The sequence below is a fragment of the Nomascus leucogenys genome, chromosome 3, assembly GCF_006542625.1.
Source record: "Nomascus leucogenys isolate Asia chromosome 3, Asia_NLE_v1, whole genome shotgun sequence".
In the NCBI taxonomy this organism is placed as follows: Eukaryota; Metazoa; Chordata; class Mammalia; order Primates; family Hylobatidae; genus Nomascus; species Nomascus leucogenys.
This window is the reverse complement of record NC_044383.1, coordinates 140822384-140844406: the sequence shown is the minus strand read 5'-3', so window position 1 is coordinate 140844406 and position 22023 is coordinate 140822384. Positions and strand designations below refer to the sequence as shown.

The window sequence follows — 22023 nt, the reverse complement described above, 5'->3', positions numbered from 1 at the left end:
TTGTCCAAAGCCACACATCTAGCTATTGTTAAAGGCACTTTTAAAAACCCAAGGGCAATAAAATTTGTGCTATTTTTAAAAGTGTTCCAATAATGTTAAGTCTTTCCATTCCTCTTAGTTTTCTTCCTCAATTGGTCATTTACAGAACAGAAAGCTTATTTCATAGACTTGAGGTAATTAAATGCTAGAAATGATGTCAGAAGTGAAGGGGCAGCAAATGACTTTCAATGCAAACAACAAATCCAATTGATGGTCCTTGTCTGGAATGATGGGGGTCAAAAAGGAGCCTGGAGTGCTCTATGTGAAGGATTTGGAGGCTAATTCTGAGAAAGGCAGAAAAATAAAACAAAACAATGATAGCTGCCCACAGGGGTGGGGATGGAAGTGGGGGGAGAGGGTAGGGAACAAAGAACACAGGACAACCAGGTACTATATTTCCACCATTGCTATTCAAATACAATATACTTGAACTATATCTATTGAGCTCCACGCAAAAAACACCCTCAATAACTGAGGCATCTAATGTCTCCCATACAATATGAAATTAGCCCACTAGCACAATTCTATCCCTTGATATACAACATATATTTCACAAATTACTTAGAATATTTGTTCTGTATGTTGAATAAACTTTAGAACAAGAAGCCCGAGTCTAAGTGTACATATGGGAGCAAAAGAGCGTGATGAAAAAGGAGGAACTTAAGTGCAGGGGATGAAAAATGCCTAAGTAAAGCTCATGCCCAAATAATTCACTGATTTGCATTAGTTTTGACATGCACATCTAAGTAGTCTTACTAATAACATTGCTTCTAGACCCTGAACACCTACAATATTGTTCCAAAGAGATTATATGTATAATCAAATCATTTAATTACATGTATGAAGTAAATTTTCCTTGAGGTATTCCATTAAAAATTTTCACTTGCGTAAAAAAAAAATACTTCCCTACAAAACCATCTCATATGCTTCCTGCCATCCCTTTCTTCCTATAACTCATCTTTAGATTAATGCTAAGCTGTGATAACTGACTTCTCTACTTTTGAATCATCCTCCAACACCGACTGCCATAGTTAACTGTATGCTTTGTTGAAACACTAATTTCATGTAACTAAAATATTTGGATTTTTTAAAATGTTAAGAATCCAAGTGTATGGTATAATAAAGATGTACATTATTTTAATATATCTAAAATGGTGGTATGTGGGGATTTAAAAAACCATATATACACAGGAAGGTGCATGTATGCATGTATTTTATATATATATTTATCACCCTCAAGAGATTCTGTATTAGTAAGTCTGTGGTGATCACCCTCTACTCCCCATCCCCCCCACCAAAATATTTTCAGAGAGCTCCACAGGTGCTTCTGTTACACATTTCCTGCCTGAGGACCAGACAGAGAGGACATCTCAAACTGCTTTCAATATTTATGTGCCCATATTTAAAGTATGCCTTTCCACCAAAAAAAAAAAAAAAAAAAAAAAAAAAAAACAATCTGGGCCCTTAATTTTAAGTTCTAGTTTTAGAAAGTTTTGCTGGATATCAAGATATCTTGTTTTTAAATCTTCCATTAAAAATTATAATAATATTTCTCTTCAGAAGTAACAAATTTTCAGTGTCTACAATTTGTTAGTTTAAAAGATACCATATATAAAACCACAGCATGAACAATATTCAGATTTATAATTCTCTGCCACACCGTAGTATGACTACTTAAAATAATTTAGACCTTTATTTTGCCTAATTTAAAAATGAATATATAGATACTTGCCTTTCTATATATTATGTAAGTAAAATATTTTTAGAGAAATATGTTAAAGTTTTCTTTGTGAGTTAAAAGCCAAGTATTTTATTAATATAGCACCCAATAAAGTAATGATGATGAAGGCACATAAGGTATAACAAAGTTTTAATATTAGAATCTTCTTGTTCATTAAAGGTTGTGCCCATCATATATATATATATATATATATATATATATATATATATATATATATAAAATCTGTTAGATATATATTTCTGTTAGGTATCTAATATATATACACAGAACAGAAAGCTTATTAGATACCTAAAGCTTATTAGATATCATAGATATAATAGTGAGGAAAAACATTCTCTAAATCACTTGAGGTGGTGTGTGTGTGTGTGTGTGTGTGTGTGTGTGTATGAAAGTTTAGACTGGGACGGGTGCGGTGGCTCACACCTGTAATCTAGCACTTTGGGAGGCTGAGGCGGGCAGATCACGAGGTCAGGAGATCGAGACCATCCTGACCAACACGGTGAAACACCATCTCTACTAAAAATACAAAAAAAATTAGCCAGGGCGTGGTGGCAGGTGCCTGTAGTCCCAGCTACTTGTGAGGCTGAGGCAGGAGAATGGCCTGAACCTGGGAGGTGGAGCTTGCAGTGAGCGAAGATCACGCCACTGCACTCCAGCCTAGGAAACAGAGCAAGACTCCATCTCAAAAAAAAAGTTTAGACTGGTAGACAATTTATTCAAATTAACTGAGTAACAGTAATGTTCATATATTCTCACTAAACTGAAAGTCCATTTCAATAATAAATACTGTATTTATTTGATACTAAGAAACTTCACATTTATCTCTGAATTAGGCATGTATCTATAATCACTAGCATGTCATATTAGAAGCATTTTCTATTTCTGAATGGTGTTTCTTACAATCAATGGCACCTTATATCCCACGAAATACAGTGTTTATTTAAAAAGCACTTTTTCAAATTAAAAAGATGACTTCTCATTTTTAAATTTACAAAATGTCCCTTAACCCCCAAACAACCCTACATGTGTGGCTCCTTAAACTATAATCTTTTATATGAGTGAAAAATGGCAAATAAATTTAATGAAGCAACTGTACTCTCAGGACAAGAGGAACTGGTCTGGTAAGAATGCAATAGAGTAAATAATGAATGCATTTTTATCTATTAAATATTATATGGAGTTACTTCCAGAGTTTTAATTTCACACTTCTAGTATTTTCATCTTCCGATACTTTCAAATTATTTGTCTACCCTTTATTGAAATAAAATTAAAATAAAGGAACATATGATGCAGATTACTCTGCTGTAAAATAAGTTTCTATCAGTGTATGCATTTATGCTAAGAACACAAGCTAATGTTTAATGAAATGTTTAAATACAGATAAAAATTTAAGAATTAGTGGTTCTGTTCACTAATACTGCAGAAAGGCATATCATTCTAACATGTCACAAATTAAAACACTACGTGATTTGGTGTCTAGTTATCACTGCTTGCAACACTTCAAACCAATGTATTAAAGTGGTTAGGTTACTCCTTGCACATTTCTAATTGCTAGTATTCTAGTGACAGAATTGTGACCAAAAGCATAAAAAATGTGATAGGTCCTATGCCAAATTTATCAAAGTAAGATAATTAACTTTTCTCTCCATCATTTAAAAAATGGCAAATGCAATTATGAGTTTTGAAAATTCTGAATGAGGATAATCTCCTTTCACTTCAATTCTATATAACAAAAAACAAGGACAAAAAACAAGCATATAATCATTTCTTTTAACTATTTTAAAAGAGTGTCATCACACATTTCCAAGATTGGTTTCTAGATACAGTACTGATAACTGGTTAGGTAACTTTCACCACTAGAATCTTCAAACCAGTGCAATGCTTGTATATTTTTTTTTCAAGTACACATATGAAGGCTCAACAGTGATAAGAAGCTCGGCATCAAAAATCACTAGAAAGTCTCATGCTTTTTATTGCTACTTAATCCAAGTGACTGTCACTTAATTTTAATAATGGTAAACACAACTGAACTAGTTTGAGAGAAATCTCAGCCAATATAATTTCCTTAAGGGCAAGGCCAATATTTCCTGAACATTAAAACTTTGTACCCATGTAATAGTTTTTCCTCATTACCCTAAGGAAAAAAGAGCTGAAACCAACTCAAATTATTGATTGAACTGAATTACCTTGGAAGTAAATACCATTGAAATATTTTTACTCTTTACTTTTCTAAATAACAAAATAAATATTGTACTATCTCTGTTCAGAACTTGTAAGAAGTCTTTCATTTTTGACCAGGAACCTTAAAGTTCTTATAGCTCTCTAGGTCATCAGAGGTAGGCAAGATCAATCCAATTTTAAATGTCTGGTATGTTCTATCATTTTTTGGAGCTATCTTTGCTTAGAAATTTTAGATAAACAGAGCAAATGATGAATTGCTGGTAAGACACTGGAAACAAAATGACTACTCATAGAACCAAATAAAAGCCTTCCATTAGAAACTTAAAAACACCAATGGTTTTATATCTGTGTATATAAGTAAAACCTAAAAGAGAACAAACAGCAAATAAAAATTAAAAGCAAAAGCAAAAACAAACAGGAAGCCAACCCCCACTTTTTTTCTTACTCAGTTTACCTTGGAGGCTACAGTGTTACCCAGAGCCCTACAAAACACATGATGGGTATTATGTTCCTGGTATACATATTAATGTCTTTAAGTCCAACAGCACCACTACACATTTTGTGCAATTAAGAAATTAACTTCAGGCACGTGACCAGTGAGTACTTTAGTGTCAGTACTATCTATGCAGAATAGCAAATACAGTGTGAAACAAACCAATGCAAGCATTTACGTGAAATTTGGCTCCATGCTAACTCTGGCTTCATGCTTACCTATATTAAAAATAGAACTGCCAAACTACCAATGTATCTCTTTATAATATCTCTTATTTTACCTTCATCAAGACTAAGAGCTTTAACTATAACCCTTGTTAATTAGCCACATTTCTCCAATATTCTACCAGATTTAAAAGAATATTTTATTATCTAAACTTTTTCAACTTTCTATTTTCTCTGTATGTGCATGAAGACGGACATACAGAGAAACAGAAAAAAGCTACACGACTTCCACAATAAACATACACAGATATTATACACATACTGAGGAGGCTGCATGATTTTTATATCAAAGTACATGCTTTTTCCACCACATAGTTCATTGTTGTTATGATAGAAACCTTTTGCAAAAAATAAGCACATGCTAATAATAATTCAAGGTTTTAAGAATTTATAGATTAAAAAAATACAATTCCTAGAACACTGTTATCAAACAAATAAGTTTTATTGGCATCTAAAAACAAAATTCACCCAACATTGAAACGTACTTTAATATTTATGTTGTTGTTTTCTTGTTTCTTTTTTACTCACTGCAGTATGAGGAACAAATCACAAACACTTACTTTGGAGAAACAGAGACCATAGTGTAGATTTTACAAAATCACTTTTTAAAATCTCTGTATTGTGCTCCTCAAATACCTAGAGCCAGTCTTTGCATAAAATATCACAGCTTTATCTATAACCTTAAAATTCTGCAGCAGCCTAAAGATATGGATAAGATATACCACCACTTGCTATTCTGAAATATATCTATTACCATATCCAACCTAATGATATTATCTAAAAAATTCTTTCTTCCATAGGAAGTCTCTGACAAGCTGTTACTCATTTCCTTGACGTTAAAAGAATCTGGGGCCAACATTTATATTTTATCAGAAAAAAATAAAAAAAAAGTTTACCTACCATGTTCATATTAAGAACAATGTCTATACAAGTCAGTTGTACAATTATTTTAAGAGAAAGGTGAACATGAACATCAGATTAACTTAATTCTGGCAGACAAAAGTGAACAACTATGGTCCAGTCAGCCATTATCTATTACAGAGAGATGACAACTTTACAAAAGGTATCTTTTACCTACTGAGTGATGATTATGTCCCCTCAGTTTCTGTGCTTTCTACCACTGGTTCACTTTCTATATCAGCAACTGTGTCACTCTTCTCCTTGTTTATTTCATTTGAAGATGTCAGTTTTTCATAAAGTTCAGGATCATTCTGTACTGGTATAGGTGGTGGCTGAGCATGTCTCTCTGTATTTTCACCATTAACCTGAGGCACATTATCACCTTTTCGTTGAGAAGTGGCCCCTTCAAAATAATCAAAAACCCGAGCATGAGGAGGGGGAACCCAAGTGTTTTGAATTCTGTCTCGTCCAAGACGATTTCCATTCATTTCTCTGCAGAAATCAAAATCTCTGTCATCCCTATCCCTTTGCCTCTCCCAGGGTCTTCTGCGGTCATCAAAATCTCTGTGAACTTCTTGTCCAAATCCTCGGTTCCAAGGACCACTTCTAGGATCAAATCGATAGTTTCCAGACCGAAATCTACCTCTTTCTTCATGTAAGCCTTTTGGACCACCATAGACCGGTAGAACCCGATGCTCTCTCTCATCAAAATCTCCTCTATGCCCCCAGGGCTTCTCTGGATTAAAGCCAAAGTGGTCTCTTCGACCAAGATGATCTATACCTGGCCTCACAAGATTCTCTCTTATATCTACAGGAGGTCTTCCAAAATGATCCCTACCATCTAGCGGAGGCCGTCCAGGACCTTCTCTTGGATCTATAGGCCGCCCAACCACATCTCTAACATCCACAGGGGGAGGTCTACTAATGCTTTCCCTGGTTTCTATAGGAGGAAACCGGTAATCTCTATCTCCTTCCTGTTGAATGTTATCATTCCCAAGTGGTATCCTTTTTTCTGGGTTAGTAACATTGTCTACGCTTTGTCTTCCAGGAGCTAAAAAAGGTCTTTCTGGTTGACTAAAAATATCTCCTGGAGGAAAAGGTCCACGGGGTGGTGGATGAAGAGCTGAATCAAGTACCGATGGGGGTGGGATTCCCCGTTGGGGTGGAATTCCAGGCTGTATTAAAGGGAATCTTGGCCCAGGTGCCTGTGGTATTAGTCCTGGACGAATGTCTAACATTGGCATTGTGGGCATCCTTTGATTAGGGATACTTAAAGGCGGTAAGTTTTGAGGTCCAGCTGGTGGCTGTGTTCCCAGAAGTCCAGAAGTATTTGGAACATTTGGTGGCTGTACTCCTACAAGTCCAGAATTGTTAGGTATATGTGGGGGTAGCACTCCCAAAAGTCCAGAACTATTTGACACACTGGGTGGCTGTATTCCCAATATTCCAGAGTTATTTAGAATATTTGGTGGTTGGGCTGCAATAATCCCAGAACTACTGGAAACATTAGATGGCCGGACCCCAAGAATTTCAGAATTACTTGATACATTTGGTCTTTGGACTCCCAGAATTCCAGAATTGCTTGTCACATTTGGCGGCTGTCCTCCTAAAATTGCAGCATTACTTGAAATATCATTTGGAATCACTAAAAAAAAAAAAAGAGAGAAAAAACTCAAAATAACAGTCAAAAGTTTCCAATAATTTTAGCTTAATCAGCTACTTGTATCCCCCAATAATCAAGGTACAATAGCTACTACATGAAATCTTTTTAAGTTAAACAGAAATGTCAGGTATTATACTGATTTTCTACCTTTAATAAAAGCCTTTCTAAAGCATAATTCTTTTTTTTTTTTTTTTTTTTTTTTTTTTGAAGAACAGGAGTGGAGGTTTAAAAGGCTTTAGGACAGGAGAGAAAGGAAAGTACGCTTGGAAGAGACCCAAACAGGCATTAAGGTCAAGTGCCTCTAAACCATAATTCTTAATGTACCAACAGTGGGACCATAGAAAAAGGACTTACTGCTTTCAAACACCATATTTATCTTCTAGAGCTAGCTGGATAATACCTATTAGAAGTAAGTTCCCAATAGAAGTTATTCACACCCAATACTTCTTCATTTTTATCTTCCTATAAGTATACAGATTTTGTGCAATATTATTTTGACAACACACTGAAGTAGTCCCAATAGGACAAAAAAAAAGGGGTGGTGGTGGTGTGAGGGTCTTAATGGCAACATATTGAAATCTAGATTATCCTGAACAGAAGGCCACTTTTTCAAATAGAAATTTTAGGACATAGTGATCTCTTTTAAAAAAAAAAAGTGCGACATTTCAGCATTTGTAGATTGAAGTGGTTACAAACGCATGCCACCCCAGAATTAAACACCAAATACAGAGAGGCAACCTCTTTTTTTTAATTTTATTATTATTATTTACCTGATCTGGTGTTTTCACCAGAAGAAATCTGGTGGTCTATAAGATGAGGTACTTTTTCTTCAGGCTCTGCCTGTTTAGTTGGAGCATTAAAAACATTTCCAGCTGGCAGAGCGGAAGTAGCAAGATTGCTGGCAACAGAACCGCCTGGTATAACAAGGCTACCAAATCCAACATCTTTCACAGTTTCCGGTGTCATGGATAATGACGGCTGCACTAAAGCTGTTTGAAGAGGAGAAAAATATATTTCAGATTTAATGAGTCAATTCATGTGCTAAGTTTTCTGGCAGTTTGAGTATTTAATTTAATGGCATCTCTGTATTACTAAGCACATTATATAATAACCAATGCTCAAATGACAAAATGAGTCATCATGAATAGGCTAAATTACATTTAGAAAGCTTTATCCAAAAATAGGGAAAACTAACAATTTTCAGAAATATTTCACCCAAAATGTTAAGACCAGCACTCAAAAAAAGTAAATTCTAGTAACAAAAAAATTAATAATTTTCTAGGAATGCCAGATTAAGTGAGTGTCTAAACATACAGAAATGACTAGTGCAGACTGAAATGTGTAAGTATGAAAATCTGCCCAATCCCCCTGCAATTACAATGTACTAGGGTCCTAACATTCATTTAACATTACCTTTTGTCAGATGAAGTTAGAAACTCATCAGATGAGAATACATAAGGTGGACTACAAATATGAAGCTATAAACTTTCCATCTTAAAGAATGGGTAGAAATATCCCTGAGTGCATTTGTCACATATATTAAAAAACACAACCAGAGGAATACAAAATAATTACACAATTAAAATTTTTAGTTCAATATGTCACTTAGAATACCGTAAAATCATACTTGGAGAACTTAGGAAATGTTTTATCTTCATATGTAACCCTAGATTACCTGAACAAACTGTTAGCATACAACAGAGCTACAAAAGTAAAAACACCTGTGGTCATGCACAAGCATTAAGAGAATTAAATGAGACAGCAAAGGCAATTTGGATAGCATCTGGCACACAACTATTTCTCTTTTTCCATTAATTGACTGCAGATTTTCCAAAATTAGTGAACTAGGAAAAAATTGGGAGGTTGGCTCTAGGGTAAGCCTCTGTGAATAGTGAATTCAGAAAAGACTTCTGAACACTTTGTCTAATTTTCAGAAAGAATAAACAATTCTTCCTAATGAACCAACAATAACAAAAAGAAAGACTTTTAAACCTATCTTTTTTTTGAGACAGAGTCTCGCTCGGTTGCCAGGCTAGAGTGCAGTAGCGTGATCTCGGCTCGCTGCAACCTCCACCTCCTGGGTTCAAGTGATTCTCCTGCCTCAGCCTCCCGAGTAGCTGGGATTACAGCGTGCGCCACCGCACCTGGCTAATTTTTGTATTTTTAGTGGAGACGGGGTTTCACCATGTTGGCCAGGCTGGTCTGAAACTCCTGACCTCGAGTGATCCACCCACCTCAGCCTCCCAAAGTACTGACATTACAGGCATGAGCCACCATGCCTGGCCAAATTTTAAAGCTATGTAAACACTGAAAGGGAGAAAAAGTTTAAGAATACAAGGAAAATGAATGAGATAATCAAAAGTTAAAATCTTTATATATCACATACACTCTTCAGGTCTAATTTTTGAGCTAGGCTTGCCTGAATTACTAAAGGTTTTTTCAGAAGCTTGGAGAATTACTGCAGATAAAGAGTAGATTAGAATGAAAAAATTATTAAAAGGGTATATTTAGCATTTCTGTAATGTCCAATGATAGGAAAAAGGAAATGAATAAATGTCTATATTTACTGTTGCGCTGCATTACTTTTGAAATGTCTATTCTAGTAAAGAAAATACAGATATCAAAACCAAGTAAGCTAGAGTGTATTTCCCATAAAAATGTAAAAAAAAAAAAAAAATCACTTATGAAACTGGCACCACAACTACAAAGAAAAGATTTCAGGTAACCCTGATAAACAGTAATTTGATTATACATTTTTAATTAAACTTTTAGGTTCAAGGGTACATGTGCACATTCGTTATATAGGTAAACTTGTGTTTGTTATATAGGTTACTCATGTAACAAACAAATATTTATAGATACCTGCACATGTACCCCTAGTTATGATTATACACCTTTGGGATAAAAAAAAGTGGCAGAAAAATCTTAGTTTCATCTGGTAGCCTTGTTGGCAGTAACACTACTTTCAAACTACTACGTGTATGTCTATTTTGTACGAAAATGAAAAGCAATCGTGTTACTGTTTTCAGTATGTGAGAACACAAGCAAATATAAAAATCAAAGTAGCTAATTTGTTTAATAGTTCATATTCATTTTCTGTTCAAAATGCACATTTTCTAGTTTTGTCCACTAAAAATTCCTAGACTCAATGAAAACCCAAGAGCAAAATGAGAATCTAGTACCCAGATTGAATTCTCTAGATACCATACCCCAATTGGAAAAATGGCTGATTCTCAGATTGGAGGGAGGAAAATACAAGATTTGTCTGGGATATACTGGGCCAAAAAGCTAAGTAGCTCTCAAAACTAATGTGACAGGGAGGCAACACAGGTCTCCCACCGTCCAAAGATGAAACAATTTGCACTTCAAAAAAAAAAAAAAATGCAACTCACTAGAAGTAAAAATCCATTAATCCATAAATACTAAAGAAACTGAAGGAGGAAAAAAAAAGGGAGAGAGGGACAAGGGAGGAGAAGATGAGAAATAAGAGAAATCTCTCTTCGGTCACTGGGTATCACTGGAAATACCTATAGATCTCATGACTCTGAGAAATGGCAATTAAAGAAAAAACAGCATCTACCCCGACTTTCCTGTACAAACCACACTTCAAGGTAACTAAGCACCATTACCTGATTAAGGAAAACTTTTTCTTCATTTAAGAAACATGGAAGGAATTATACATTTAGAAAGATCACCACTCTGCAACTAATAAAAAGTAGATCTAAGAAACAATGATCAATGGATGAAAGGAAATGTTTTTAATGACCAGGTTCCACTGTTCCACTGAATGTTCTGATCAATCTTAATAACATCATTAAAAGAGGAACAAAACACCAAGAGTGAATCAAAATGCAAACTAAGGACTTTGGGTGATAATGATTTGTCAATATAGGCTGGCTAATTGTAACATATGTACCACTCTGGTGGAGGATGTTGATCATGAGAGCCTGTGCATGTGTGGTGGGTGGGGGCTTATGGGAATCCTCTGTACTTTTGGCTCCATTTTGCTGTGAACCTAAAAAACTCCTCTAAAAAATAAACTTTTACACCGTCCCCCCGGGCCCCAAAAATGATGTGGGGCAAGAGGACAAAAAGGCACTGCAAGACTTCTGACGTGATATATAATACCAATCCTACAGCATTTTGCTTCTCAAGTATTCTTGCTAAAACAGGTGAACCAGAATCTAAGCAAGCCTTTGGCGCTAACTTCCATTTTACAGGAAATGCAGACAGTAATTTCAGTACCACAAAGAAGCAAAAAACCAAATCCATTATTTAAGCTCTTATACACAGAACTGAACTGTTTCTTCAACAAGTCATGAGCATTAAGAAAAGGAAGGGAGGACTGGGACAGGACTGCACTAACATTAAGACATTTAATACACATAGCAAAACAAAAAAAACACAAATAGGATGAGAGGACCTTCTCTGAATTTTGACTAAAATAAAATCAATCATTAGAGTTTAAGGCCGAGTGCGGTGGCTCACGCCTGTAATCCCAGCACTTTGGGAGGCCGAGGCAGGCACATCACGAGGTCAAGAGATCGAGATCATCCTGGCTAACACAGTGAAACCCCGTCCCTACTAAAAATACAAAAAATTAGCCGGGCGAGGTGGCGGGTGCCTGTAGTCCCAGCTACTCAGGAGGCTGAGGCAGGAGAATGGCGTGAACCCAAGCGGGTGGAGCCTGCAGTGAGCGGAGATCACGCCACTGCACTCCAGCCTGGGCAACAGCGAGACTCTGTCTCAAAAACAAAAACAAACAAAAAAACAACAACAACAAAAAAAGAGTTTAAGACAACTAAGCAAATTTAAATAAGAACTGTCATTTACTGTTAGTATTTTAGAAATTATCTAACATGCATTTGTCTTAAAGCTTTCATAATAAAAATATTAACAGTAATTCATAAGAATGAGAACTGACACACTAAAATTAACACTACCATGAATAAAGAAAACTCTAAAAGTAGAAAACTTACATGTTGGTACTACTGGTGGAATCGTAGGGGGTGGCACAACAGGTGGGGGAACTGGAGGCGGCATGAAACCTACACGAAAAAAAAACCCCCAAAAAATAGCACAAGAAAAATTACTTATTTTAAATGAAAGATTCCAATAGCTACAAATGAAACTTCATATTCTTAAAATGGACTACAACCTCATATTTATATATATATTTTCTATTTTAAAAATGGCTTTTATATACGCTGCCTTATTTGATCCCTAATAAGCTAGGTAAAGCAGAGATCCTGACTTATGAGAATATCCTATTTATTTACTCATTCAAGTCCCGTAGCATGCTCTATGGTGCTGTAAAATCAAAGATTAATAGGAGCCAGGTAAATTGTTTATATATGCCATTTTATTTATTTGATACATGTGTTTACTCAATAGATCAAAATATTTCTGTTAACTTTGGATAACACAATTTATGTTTTAAGCACTGAAGTAAATCTTCAATTTAATATTGGCTTTTTAATGGTTTCAATAAATTATTAATTTTAGATACCAAGTCTATGTTTCCCAGGCTGGTCTCAAACTCCTGGGCTCAAACAATCCTGCTACTTCAGCCTCCCAAGTAGCTGGGACCAGAAAAACACACCATGGCGCTCAGCTTCTTAATCATTTTAAATATCACCCTATAAATTTGCTTCTTTGCATTTTTTGAAATATAAAGCTACCATTACATTCAACTAGAAAACAGTGACTAAAATAATTTTAAACTATAAAATCTACTTTGGTATTCAAGGTTTATTCCTCCCCTCACAATCCTGATTGTAACTAAATTTTGTGGTAAATTATATGATATACATATTTAATTTTATTTTTAATAAAATATACCTTTTGTACATTTTAAAAAGTGGCTAAAAATAAGAATAAAAATACATGATTTTTCAACAAATTAATAAGGAACAATGACTTTATAAAGCCTATATCATTGATTTTTGAAATAATCACTTAAAAATATCTTCTGAAATATTTAATTTTGAAATCACAAACAGAAAATTAACAAACTTTTCAATATTTAAAATAAAGTTATTAAAATCTGTATCAATTTCCAATTACACATTAAACTGTAATTTAGAACATTTACATGACCTATAAATTACCATTCTCAGACAATTTTTTAGTCTTGCTAAAAACTCTACCCAATATCTAAGAACTTAAGTTACAGAAGTCAACATACTGTATTTCTTCTCTTATAATATGCAAATAATTCATGAATTCAAATACATTTTGTTTAATTTGAAAAAACTATATATATATTGTTTTGACCTAATAAACTTTGATAACAAAATTCTTGAATTAGAGTTTCTAGGTAAAAACTATAACTTAAATGCATATCTCATCAATATGTGTATGTAATTGCTTATATAGTTTAAGATGGAGCTTTTAGGCTGGGCGCGGTGGCTCGTACCTGTAATCCCAGCACTTTGGGAGGTTGAGGTGGGAAGATCACTTGCTTCCAGGAGTTCACAAGTATCTCTCCATCATTTTTCTAACCTAACCTCCCATGGTCTAATAATAAAAGCATTTTTTTTTTTTTTTTTTGAGACAGGGTCTCATTCTCACTCTGTCACCCATGCTGGAGTGTAGTGGTGCGAACACAGTTCACTGTAGCCTCCACCTCCTGGGCTCAAGCCTCCTGAGTAGCTGGGACTACAGGTGTGTACCACCTCACCTGGCTATTTTCTTATTTTTTGTACAGACAGGGTATCACTCTGTTCCTGGGCTGGTCTTGCACTCCTGCACCCAAGCGATCCTCCTACCTCAACCTCCCAAAGTGCTGGGATTACAGGTGTGAGCTACCACGCCCGGCCTAAAAGCTCTATCTTAAACTATATATTTAAGTTGTGTTTAAGTAATCTATAGTTTTCACCTGGAAAATCTAATTCAAGAAACTTTTTTTTTGTTTATCAGTAATTTATTAGGTCAGTACTTGCTTTGGCAGCACATACCCTAAAATTGGAATGATACAGAGATTAGCATGGCTCTTGTGCAAGGATGACACACAAATTTGTGAAGTGTTCCATATTTAAAGAATAAAAGTAATTTATTAGGTCAAAACGAAGTATTACAAATTCAGTTATCCTTTTAAATATAATTTCTAATGTCAAAATGGAGCCTACTGATTCTTAGGAGGGACAATGCGAATTTTCTGGTGAAATGCTGATAATTATTAGAGAACTTTCATATAAAAACTGCAACAGAAATTTCACATTATTTTAAGAGTAATAATTCTTTTTTTTTTTTTTCACCTTTTTTTCTTTTTGAGACAAAGTAATTGCTCTGTTACCCATGCTGGAGCGCAGTGGTACGATCTTGGCTCACTGCAACCTCTGCCTACCAGGTTCAAACCATTCTCCTGCCTCAGCCTCCCGAGTAGCTGGAATTACAGACCTGCGCCACCACGTCTAGCTAATTTTTGTATTTTTACTACAGATGGGATTTCACCATGTTGGCCAGGCTGGTCTCAAACTCCTGACCTCAAGTGATCTGCCCACATTGGCCTCCCTAAGTGCTGGGATTACAGACGTGAGCTACCATGCCCGGCCATGGTTTTCGATTATTCTAAAGAAATTCCATTTTTCTCTGTCAGTGCTGCTTCTCCCCGCAATCTGCATCCTGAGAACAAGTTAGAAAATAAGATTATCTGGCCCCTACCACAGACCGAGTACAGCAAAAACAGTGGAGGCTGGGCGCAGCCATCTGTGCTTTAACAAGCCCATGCATGCTAAGGTCTCAGAACCACTGCTCTATGGTATTTAAATATGGAAGAAGAAGAACTTAAATGATAATCTAAACAGAGTTCAAATATTAAAACAAAAATTCCTTACCAGGTGGTGGTTGTGAAGGGTTAAAACTTGCTCTTAAAAAAGGAGGTGGAGGGATTGGACTGAATCCAGGAGGAGGAACCGGCATCGACACAGGAAATGCTGGTGGGACTAAACTAACTGTAGGCACGGCTGGCGCCACTGGAATCTTTTGTGGATAGACAAAAAAGTTCACTCATCAGTTTATTCACCTGCATCTTGGAACAACTAAAGGCAAATTATTCTATTTCTCTTTCAGGATAGTAACAAATACTATCAAAAGGGTTTTATGCCCCCTTTTTGTATACTTGCAAGTGAACCTACTTAGGGTAAAAACAAGGCAACGTTATTCAACAGAGAGTTTTTACTTGGAGATTATGAATTTCATCTTACATTCAAGTGATGTAAACTAATGGTCACCTAGTTCAACACTGAATATTATGCTCCATTTTAAAGTGCCATCTCCCACTCAGTAATACCTGTTATGCAACCTAACCACCATTAGGAAGCATGTCAATAACAGCTTTAGAATGGCTTAAATTTCTCATAAATTTATTTTCTAATCCTAGCATAAGTACCTTTTACTCACTCTAGGTAAAAGTCGCAAGTATTCATCTGCACCACAGCTTTACCTCTCTTGTAAATTTCACATTACATCAAGTGTCTATTCAACATCCCAATTGTGCTGACTGAAAGATACTTCTACCTAACAACATGTATGAAACAACTGATTTTCCAGTCGTCCTTCCCAAAAGAACTCTTCTCAGTCTTTCCCAGTCTCAGATAACGGTAACTCTATCTTTCCAATTTCTTGGACCAAAAACCTTGCCTCTGCTTTTGCTCATAATAACCCCAAATCCAATCATACTAGGAAAAGTCCTGTTGGTTACAACACCTTCAAAATACACCTAGTATCTGACCATTTCTCATTACCTCCACTATTTTCTCATTACCTCCAGTGCAATAGACACTCCAGAAGTCTATTCTGAGCCACCACCAGCTCTCATTTGGATTGCTACAACTGTCTTTTAACTGGTCTCCCTGCTCAAAGCTCACTACAGCCTATTCTCAAAATAGTAACCAGTGCAATCTTTTAAAACTGTAAACCAGATCAAGTCACTCCTCTGCTCAAAATCCTCCAATGACTCCTCATCTTTCTCTCTCTCTTTTTGTCACATGTAAAGACCCACCATCCATCTCATTCCAAGTGAAAGCCAAAGTCCTTAGAGAGGACTGGCTTTATTCTAGCCCACTTAACACTCCTAGACCACACCAATCATATTCCTGGTGTGGGACCTTTGCACTGGTTGTTGCCTCTGAACAGAATGTTCTTCATCAGATATCCACATGGTTAACTCCCTTAGTGCTTTTAAGTCATTGCTCAAATTTCTCATTCTCAATTAGGTCTATCCTCACCATTCTATTTAAAATAGATCAGCCTTACGCTACCTTTTTCCTTCCATAGGATCTCATAATCGTATTTATTTTACATTTATTGTCACCACTATTGAGAATAAAAGCTCCAAAAGGGCAGAGATTTGTGGGAGTTTTTCACTGATACCTAGAAGAGTGAGTGTCACAGAGCCAGTACTCAATAAATATTTGTTCAATAAACAAACATATTTAAATATGAACGACATCATTTCTAAAAATAATTTTTCAAAAAGTATTTGATCAAACTCATTAAAATAACTTACTGTTCTATCAATTTGACTCCTCAGAAAAACATGAACCTAAAAAAACCTCCGTTTTCAGAAACAATATTTCCATATTTACCTTTATTTTAAACCTAAGATGTTTAGCACAATGATACCACAGCATTAGCAGACTTTTTTTTTTCCTTAAAGAGATTTAAAAGAAATATTCTTTTCCCTAACACTACTGACATTTATTCTGATATGGAGATTTTCATTCTAGTTTTATAAAGTAAATACATGATTAAAAACAGAAATGTAAAACAACACAAGAAAAAAAAAACCCACTTCAACACTAACCTGCAACATAGCAACAGGAGGAGGGAAAACCTCTGCCTGGGTTGTGACCACTGTCTCCTTTTCAACTGGAGTTGGGCTCTGAGTTGTCTGGACCGTCTCTTTAACAGGTTCTGAGCTTTTCACAGTTTCCCACTCTAAACAAAATATTTGAAATTGATTTCCTTTGCATGGGTGCAACTTTTCATTTTCTTCTTTGTATTCATTTATTTCACATCTAAATCCTTCATCTACCTTGGCACATCTTTAAGATATATCCACAACTGTAGGTGCCACTCTAGATTTCTGCCCAGATTAATCTGATTAGGATACTATGGAGTTCAAAAAACCATGACACATGAGACACAAAGGAAAGACACTAAAATATTTCATCTAAAGAAAACGCTTAGAAGGGATACAATAGATATGTATCTCAATGGCTGGCTGATATAAGAGGAACTAACCGTACTCAATTTTTTATCACAAAATACAACAAAGGAAGACCAACTAGGAGAGTATTAATCCAATACAATAAAATCCTTCCGAAAATACAGCTATGCAAAAAGAGAACAAAGAAGCTCTAATGGTTCCTCTCTCACCCTTCTCCATCTCATTCAAAGTAAAGATCAAGTAAGACAAAATAAGATTTACATGACTTTGCCCCTCTGTACCTATCTGCCTTGATCTCCTACTACTCATTCCTCATTCACTCTGTGCAAGCTATAATGGTCTTATTTCTGAACACAAACATGGCACTTGCTGTTCCCTCCATATAGAATGCTCTTTCCCCAGATGGCTGCATGCCTTACCCTTTCGAATATCACATTCTCCATTAGATCTTCTACAACCACATAAAAACTGCAATACCTCCACATCCACACTGCCCATCTCCCTTCCCTGATTTTTTTCTTAGAACTTACTGACACTAAAGTACTATATAGTTTATCTATTTTGTTTATTATCTGTTTTTTCACAGATAATAAATGTGTGAAACATGGGCTAGTAAACTTTATAGCATTTGAGGCTTTATGGGCCATGTGTTCTCTGCTGCAAGTGTTCAACTCTTATTGCAAAAAAAAAGGAATATAAAATAGGTAAACAAGTGAGCATGGCTATGTTTCAATAAAACTTTATTTACAGAACAGGCTACCAACAGGATTTGGACCATGGGTATTAGGTTGCTGACCTCTGCGCTACACTCCACAAGAGGAAGAATTTTTGTCTATTTGTCTCACTGCTATAATTCCAGTTCCTAAAATTAGGCCTGACACACAGTAGAAACTAAAATATTTATGAAGTGAATACACTGGAATAAGCAGCCATTGGCAGGGGTGGGGTGAGGAGTAGGCCTGACAGGAAGAAAACAATAGAAAAAAAAATGGTTCAAAATTTTACATTGGTCTGAGAAACAAATATTCTGAAAATTAGCTAATTCTGATAAAAGAGCTAAGGTGTGAAGAAAAAAGGTGTGTATATATATTTCAGTTCTTTTTCAAATGTTTAGATTTCCTATTGGTTACAACTGCAAATCATTTTGTCAATTTTTAACTGAAATCTTTTAAAATAAAAAGACAATTTTGGGAAAAAAAAAAAAGCAGGCTGATGATTATTTGGTATTGTAAAAGGCATCCCAGAAAATATATAACATTGTACGAATCTGAACTCCCTAAACCACGATTCTATTGCTGCTATTTTCAACATGGATACTATTCAAAATAATCTGCAAAATGTTTCAAAAAAACTTCTCAAGTTCCCACTTAAACTGAAGCAATTAGAAATATTTAGTTTTAAAAATCCCTCCCACACATCTCTCGAGTATCAAAATGAAAAAAAAAAAAAAAACATGTATTTAAAAATGCTACATTTATATAGAGTTCTATGCTTTCTAATCTATACTTTGACATCTATAAAATAGGTCCCATTAAGAACGTACACTAGGGCATAGTAATGCATCTTTTCTTTTTTGGGAGATGAATCCAGGATACACAGTTAACACTGTCATCCCAAACTCATTTCAGCTACAACCTTCTAAGCATACTTTCTTTTAACAATAAAAAGACCTTAGAATTCTTACCAGTATTTACAGTCTCCTGATCAATCATGCCTCCTTCTGCAAAACCTTCCAAGTCATCCACTTTAACTTTTTCCCATGGTATATATGTAACTCCAAGATCCACATCCCAGAATTGTTTGTATTCTGTTTTTACACCTTTGTTTAAAGCCCAAGCGATCTATTGTAAATGGGAAGAGGAAAAAAGAAAGGTTTATATATATATATATATATATATATATATATACACACACATATATATATATATAATAAAAACAAGGTAAAAAGTTCAAAATTTTATTTAAACAATGTAAACACAATAAAATTGGTTTTAGAAAACAGCTGGAAAAGCAAAGCTGAAAAACTAATAGTAGCCAAAAAAATTTTTTTCCAGTTGCCTCTCTTTGTCTGAGACAGGGTCTCACTCAGTCGCCCAGGCTGGAGCGCAGTGGCATTGTCATGGTTCACTGCCGTGACCTTCCGGGCTCAAGCAATATTCCTGCCTTAGCCCTGCAGCAACACCATGCCCAACTAATTTTTGTATTTTTTAGTAGAGATAGGGGTTTCATCATGTTGCCTAGGCTGTCGCAAACTCCTGAGTTCAAGCGATCCACCCACCTCGGCCTCCTTAAGTGCTGGACAGGTGTGAGCCACTGTGCCTCGCCAGTTTTGTTTTTTAAAATAAAACTTATATTAGACATAGTATTTACAATAAAGGATTTCCACTTCTTATTTAACTCTAATAGCGCAATGCATTTCCAAAGAAAATCCAAATCCACTTTTCACCATAAAAATGTCAGCCTACATGAGGGGTGATTAGAATAGCATTTTCTTCACTTTTTGAGACAGGGTCTCACTCTGTCGCCCAGGCTGGAGTGCAGCAGCATGATCGTGGCTCACTACAACCTTGACTTCATGGGCTCAAAAGATCCTCCCACCTCAGCCTCCCAAGGAGCTGGGACCATAGATGCATACCATCACACTCAGCTAATTTTTAAGTTGTTTTGTAGAGATGAGGTCTCACCATGTTGCCCAGGCTGCTCTTAGACTCCTGGGCTCAAGTGATCCTCCCACCTCAGCCTCCCAAAGTGCTGGGACTGCAGGTGTGAGCTGCCACACCTGGCCTGTTATTTTAAAAAAAATCTTTTATTCCAGAGGAGACTAGGGACACTTTAGTTAACACAAGAAACTCAGTCATGAATGAAAAAAGATCAGCATATATTAACTTTAATGAAAGTAGTTAAAGTTTTTAATTCAGTTGCAGAAACTGATGAGATAAATAAACTTCAAATAACAGAAATCAAACAAGTTAATCATAGAAAGTAATGGAAAGATATTCAAAAAATTCTCAGTATAAAGATTAGGAAGAAAATAAAAATATTCTGATAGATAATCTCTCCACAAGGGCCTGGTTTATATTTTAAAAAGATGTCAAGAAAAAAGAAGAAATCAGGCATATAATTAGAAGGTATAGTTAAGGAGTATTGGGAGGAAAAGTGAATGAAAGACAATACTATAAAATGAACACGTTCTGCTCATAGAATGGTGCCCTAGTTGACTCAGAAAGCTGTGCAAGTGTAATTTCAAGGAAGTAATTGACTAAAGTTCTCGTTATTGCACTTATTTTTACCTATATCTAATTCTGTAACTCAACAAACTGAAACAATAAGTTTCTGATAAGGTTTCTCTGTAACATTAAAAAGAATATAATACAGAGACATTCTAATAATCCAATAAAAGAAAAGCTTGTGACCCTTTTGTGAAAAACTCAGACTTTAACATAACAGACATTAAAAATACTGCCCCCCCTACCCCAAGTTCCAATCCACCAAATCTCACCTTAATGACCTTGGACCCAATTTTATATGATCCAGAACTGAGTTTCTGAAGAGCTCGAAATGCATCTTGTCGATGAACCATGCAGACATAAGCACAGCCCCGGGGAGGAATCATCTAATAAGAAAAAATTGTTTTAAGAAAAGATATAAGAACAGAAATTCATTCTGGTATTTTATGGTTTAAATGACACAAAACATTGACTACTTACTAATATTTCAATTCAATTTTGATAGATTACTGACTTATTTTCCCCTTTCTTCCTCCAGCTGTTTATTAGTAGGTACAATTCATGTACAATTAATAACTCAATTTTTAAAATCCCAAAATTCAAAACTCAATCAGGTATCATAAGCCATGATAAATGTGAAATCTTAAATATCACATGGCAATATTTTCTGAATACAGAAAAAGAACTATTAAAAACAAAATGTATAACTTCATATATATAATACCACCAGATAAAAGGAAAGTAATATTATATGGCCAAAATATTTGAAGGCAACAATTTATTCCTAATATTACTTCAATTTTTCCAAATGTTATACTAAGTAATGCAAAGAGGATTTTTCTTTTGGGGAATTATCTTTAATATGAAATCCATAATCTGAAACAATTGATGATAAAAATTTTCAGTCTTATAAAACTTTATTTTGTTCAAGTGCTTCTGGCAAAAGTTTTAACATAAAGAAAATAGCCTCAGTGTTAAGATCTGAGACTGATTTATAAAGCATTTAACTATTCTACACCAGAGCATAATATTATCCTTAATATATTAACTCAGAAAACTATTCACAGCATTTGTTTCTTTCTGAGAAACTCAAAAGGCATTCTATCATTTTATTTTCACTCAATACCTAATAAGCTATATCTGTTATTAAAGCTTACATAGAAACCTTTTCCTCAGCCTTGCTAACACTTCGAGCTACTGCCTCTTTAATATTAGTATCAAACTTCTTAAAAGAGAAATCTATCTAAACCTTGACATTCTTCTTTATCTATTGCAATCTAGCTCTAATTCCTCACCAACCCGCTGGAAAATACTCTACTCTCTTCAAGCTCACCAATGACCTACTAAATGCCAAACTGAATGGACTTTGTCTTTGAAGTCC

The 22023-nt window shown here is 35.2% G+C and overlaps 1 protein-coding gene and 1 non-coding gene across 9 annotated transcripts in view; one reads left to right on the top strand and one right to left on the bottom strand.

The window, feature by feature from the left end:
- The window catches only part of SCAF8 (SR-related CTD associated factor 8), a 230891-nt gene that overhangs the window by 123360 nt on the left and 85508 nt on the right, over window positions 1-22023 (bottom strand). For 5 of the 8 annotated variants that reach the window (XM_030809871.1, XM_030809868.1, XM_030809870.1 and 2 more), the window contains 7 exons: window positions 20915-21028; window positions 19100-19256; window positions 17050-17183; window positions 15080-15224; window positions 12221-12289; window positions 8012-8230; window positions 5097-7223 (listed from right to left, as the gene is read on the bottom strand). In XM_030809871.1, coding sequence (XP_030665731.1) covers window positions 5767-7223; window positions 8012-8230; window positions 12221-12289; window positions 15080-15224; window positions 17050-17183; window positions 19100-19256; window positions 20915-21028 — 2295 coding nt within the window. In that variant the 3' untranslated portion in view covers window positions 5097-5766. Of the gene's footprint in view, window positions 1-5096; window positions 7224-8011; window positions 8231-12220; window positions 12290-15079; window positions 15225-17049; window positions 17184-19099; window positions 19257-20914; window positions 21029-22023 lie in introns of those variants that run through there. The other 3 variants (XR_004029401.1, XR_004029400.1, XM_030809869.1) reach the window with 1 other exon arrangement.
- Window positions 14178-14281, top strand: LOC115834514. The gene has a single exon (XR_004029461.1). It is a non-coding gene; the product is annotated as a U6 spliceosomal RNA (small nuclear RNA).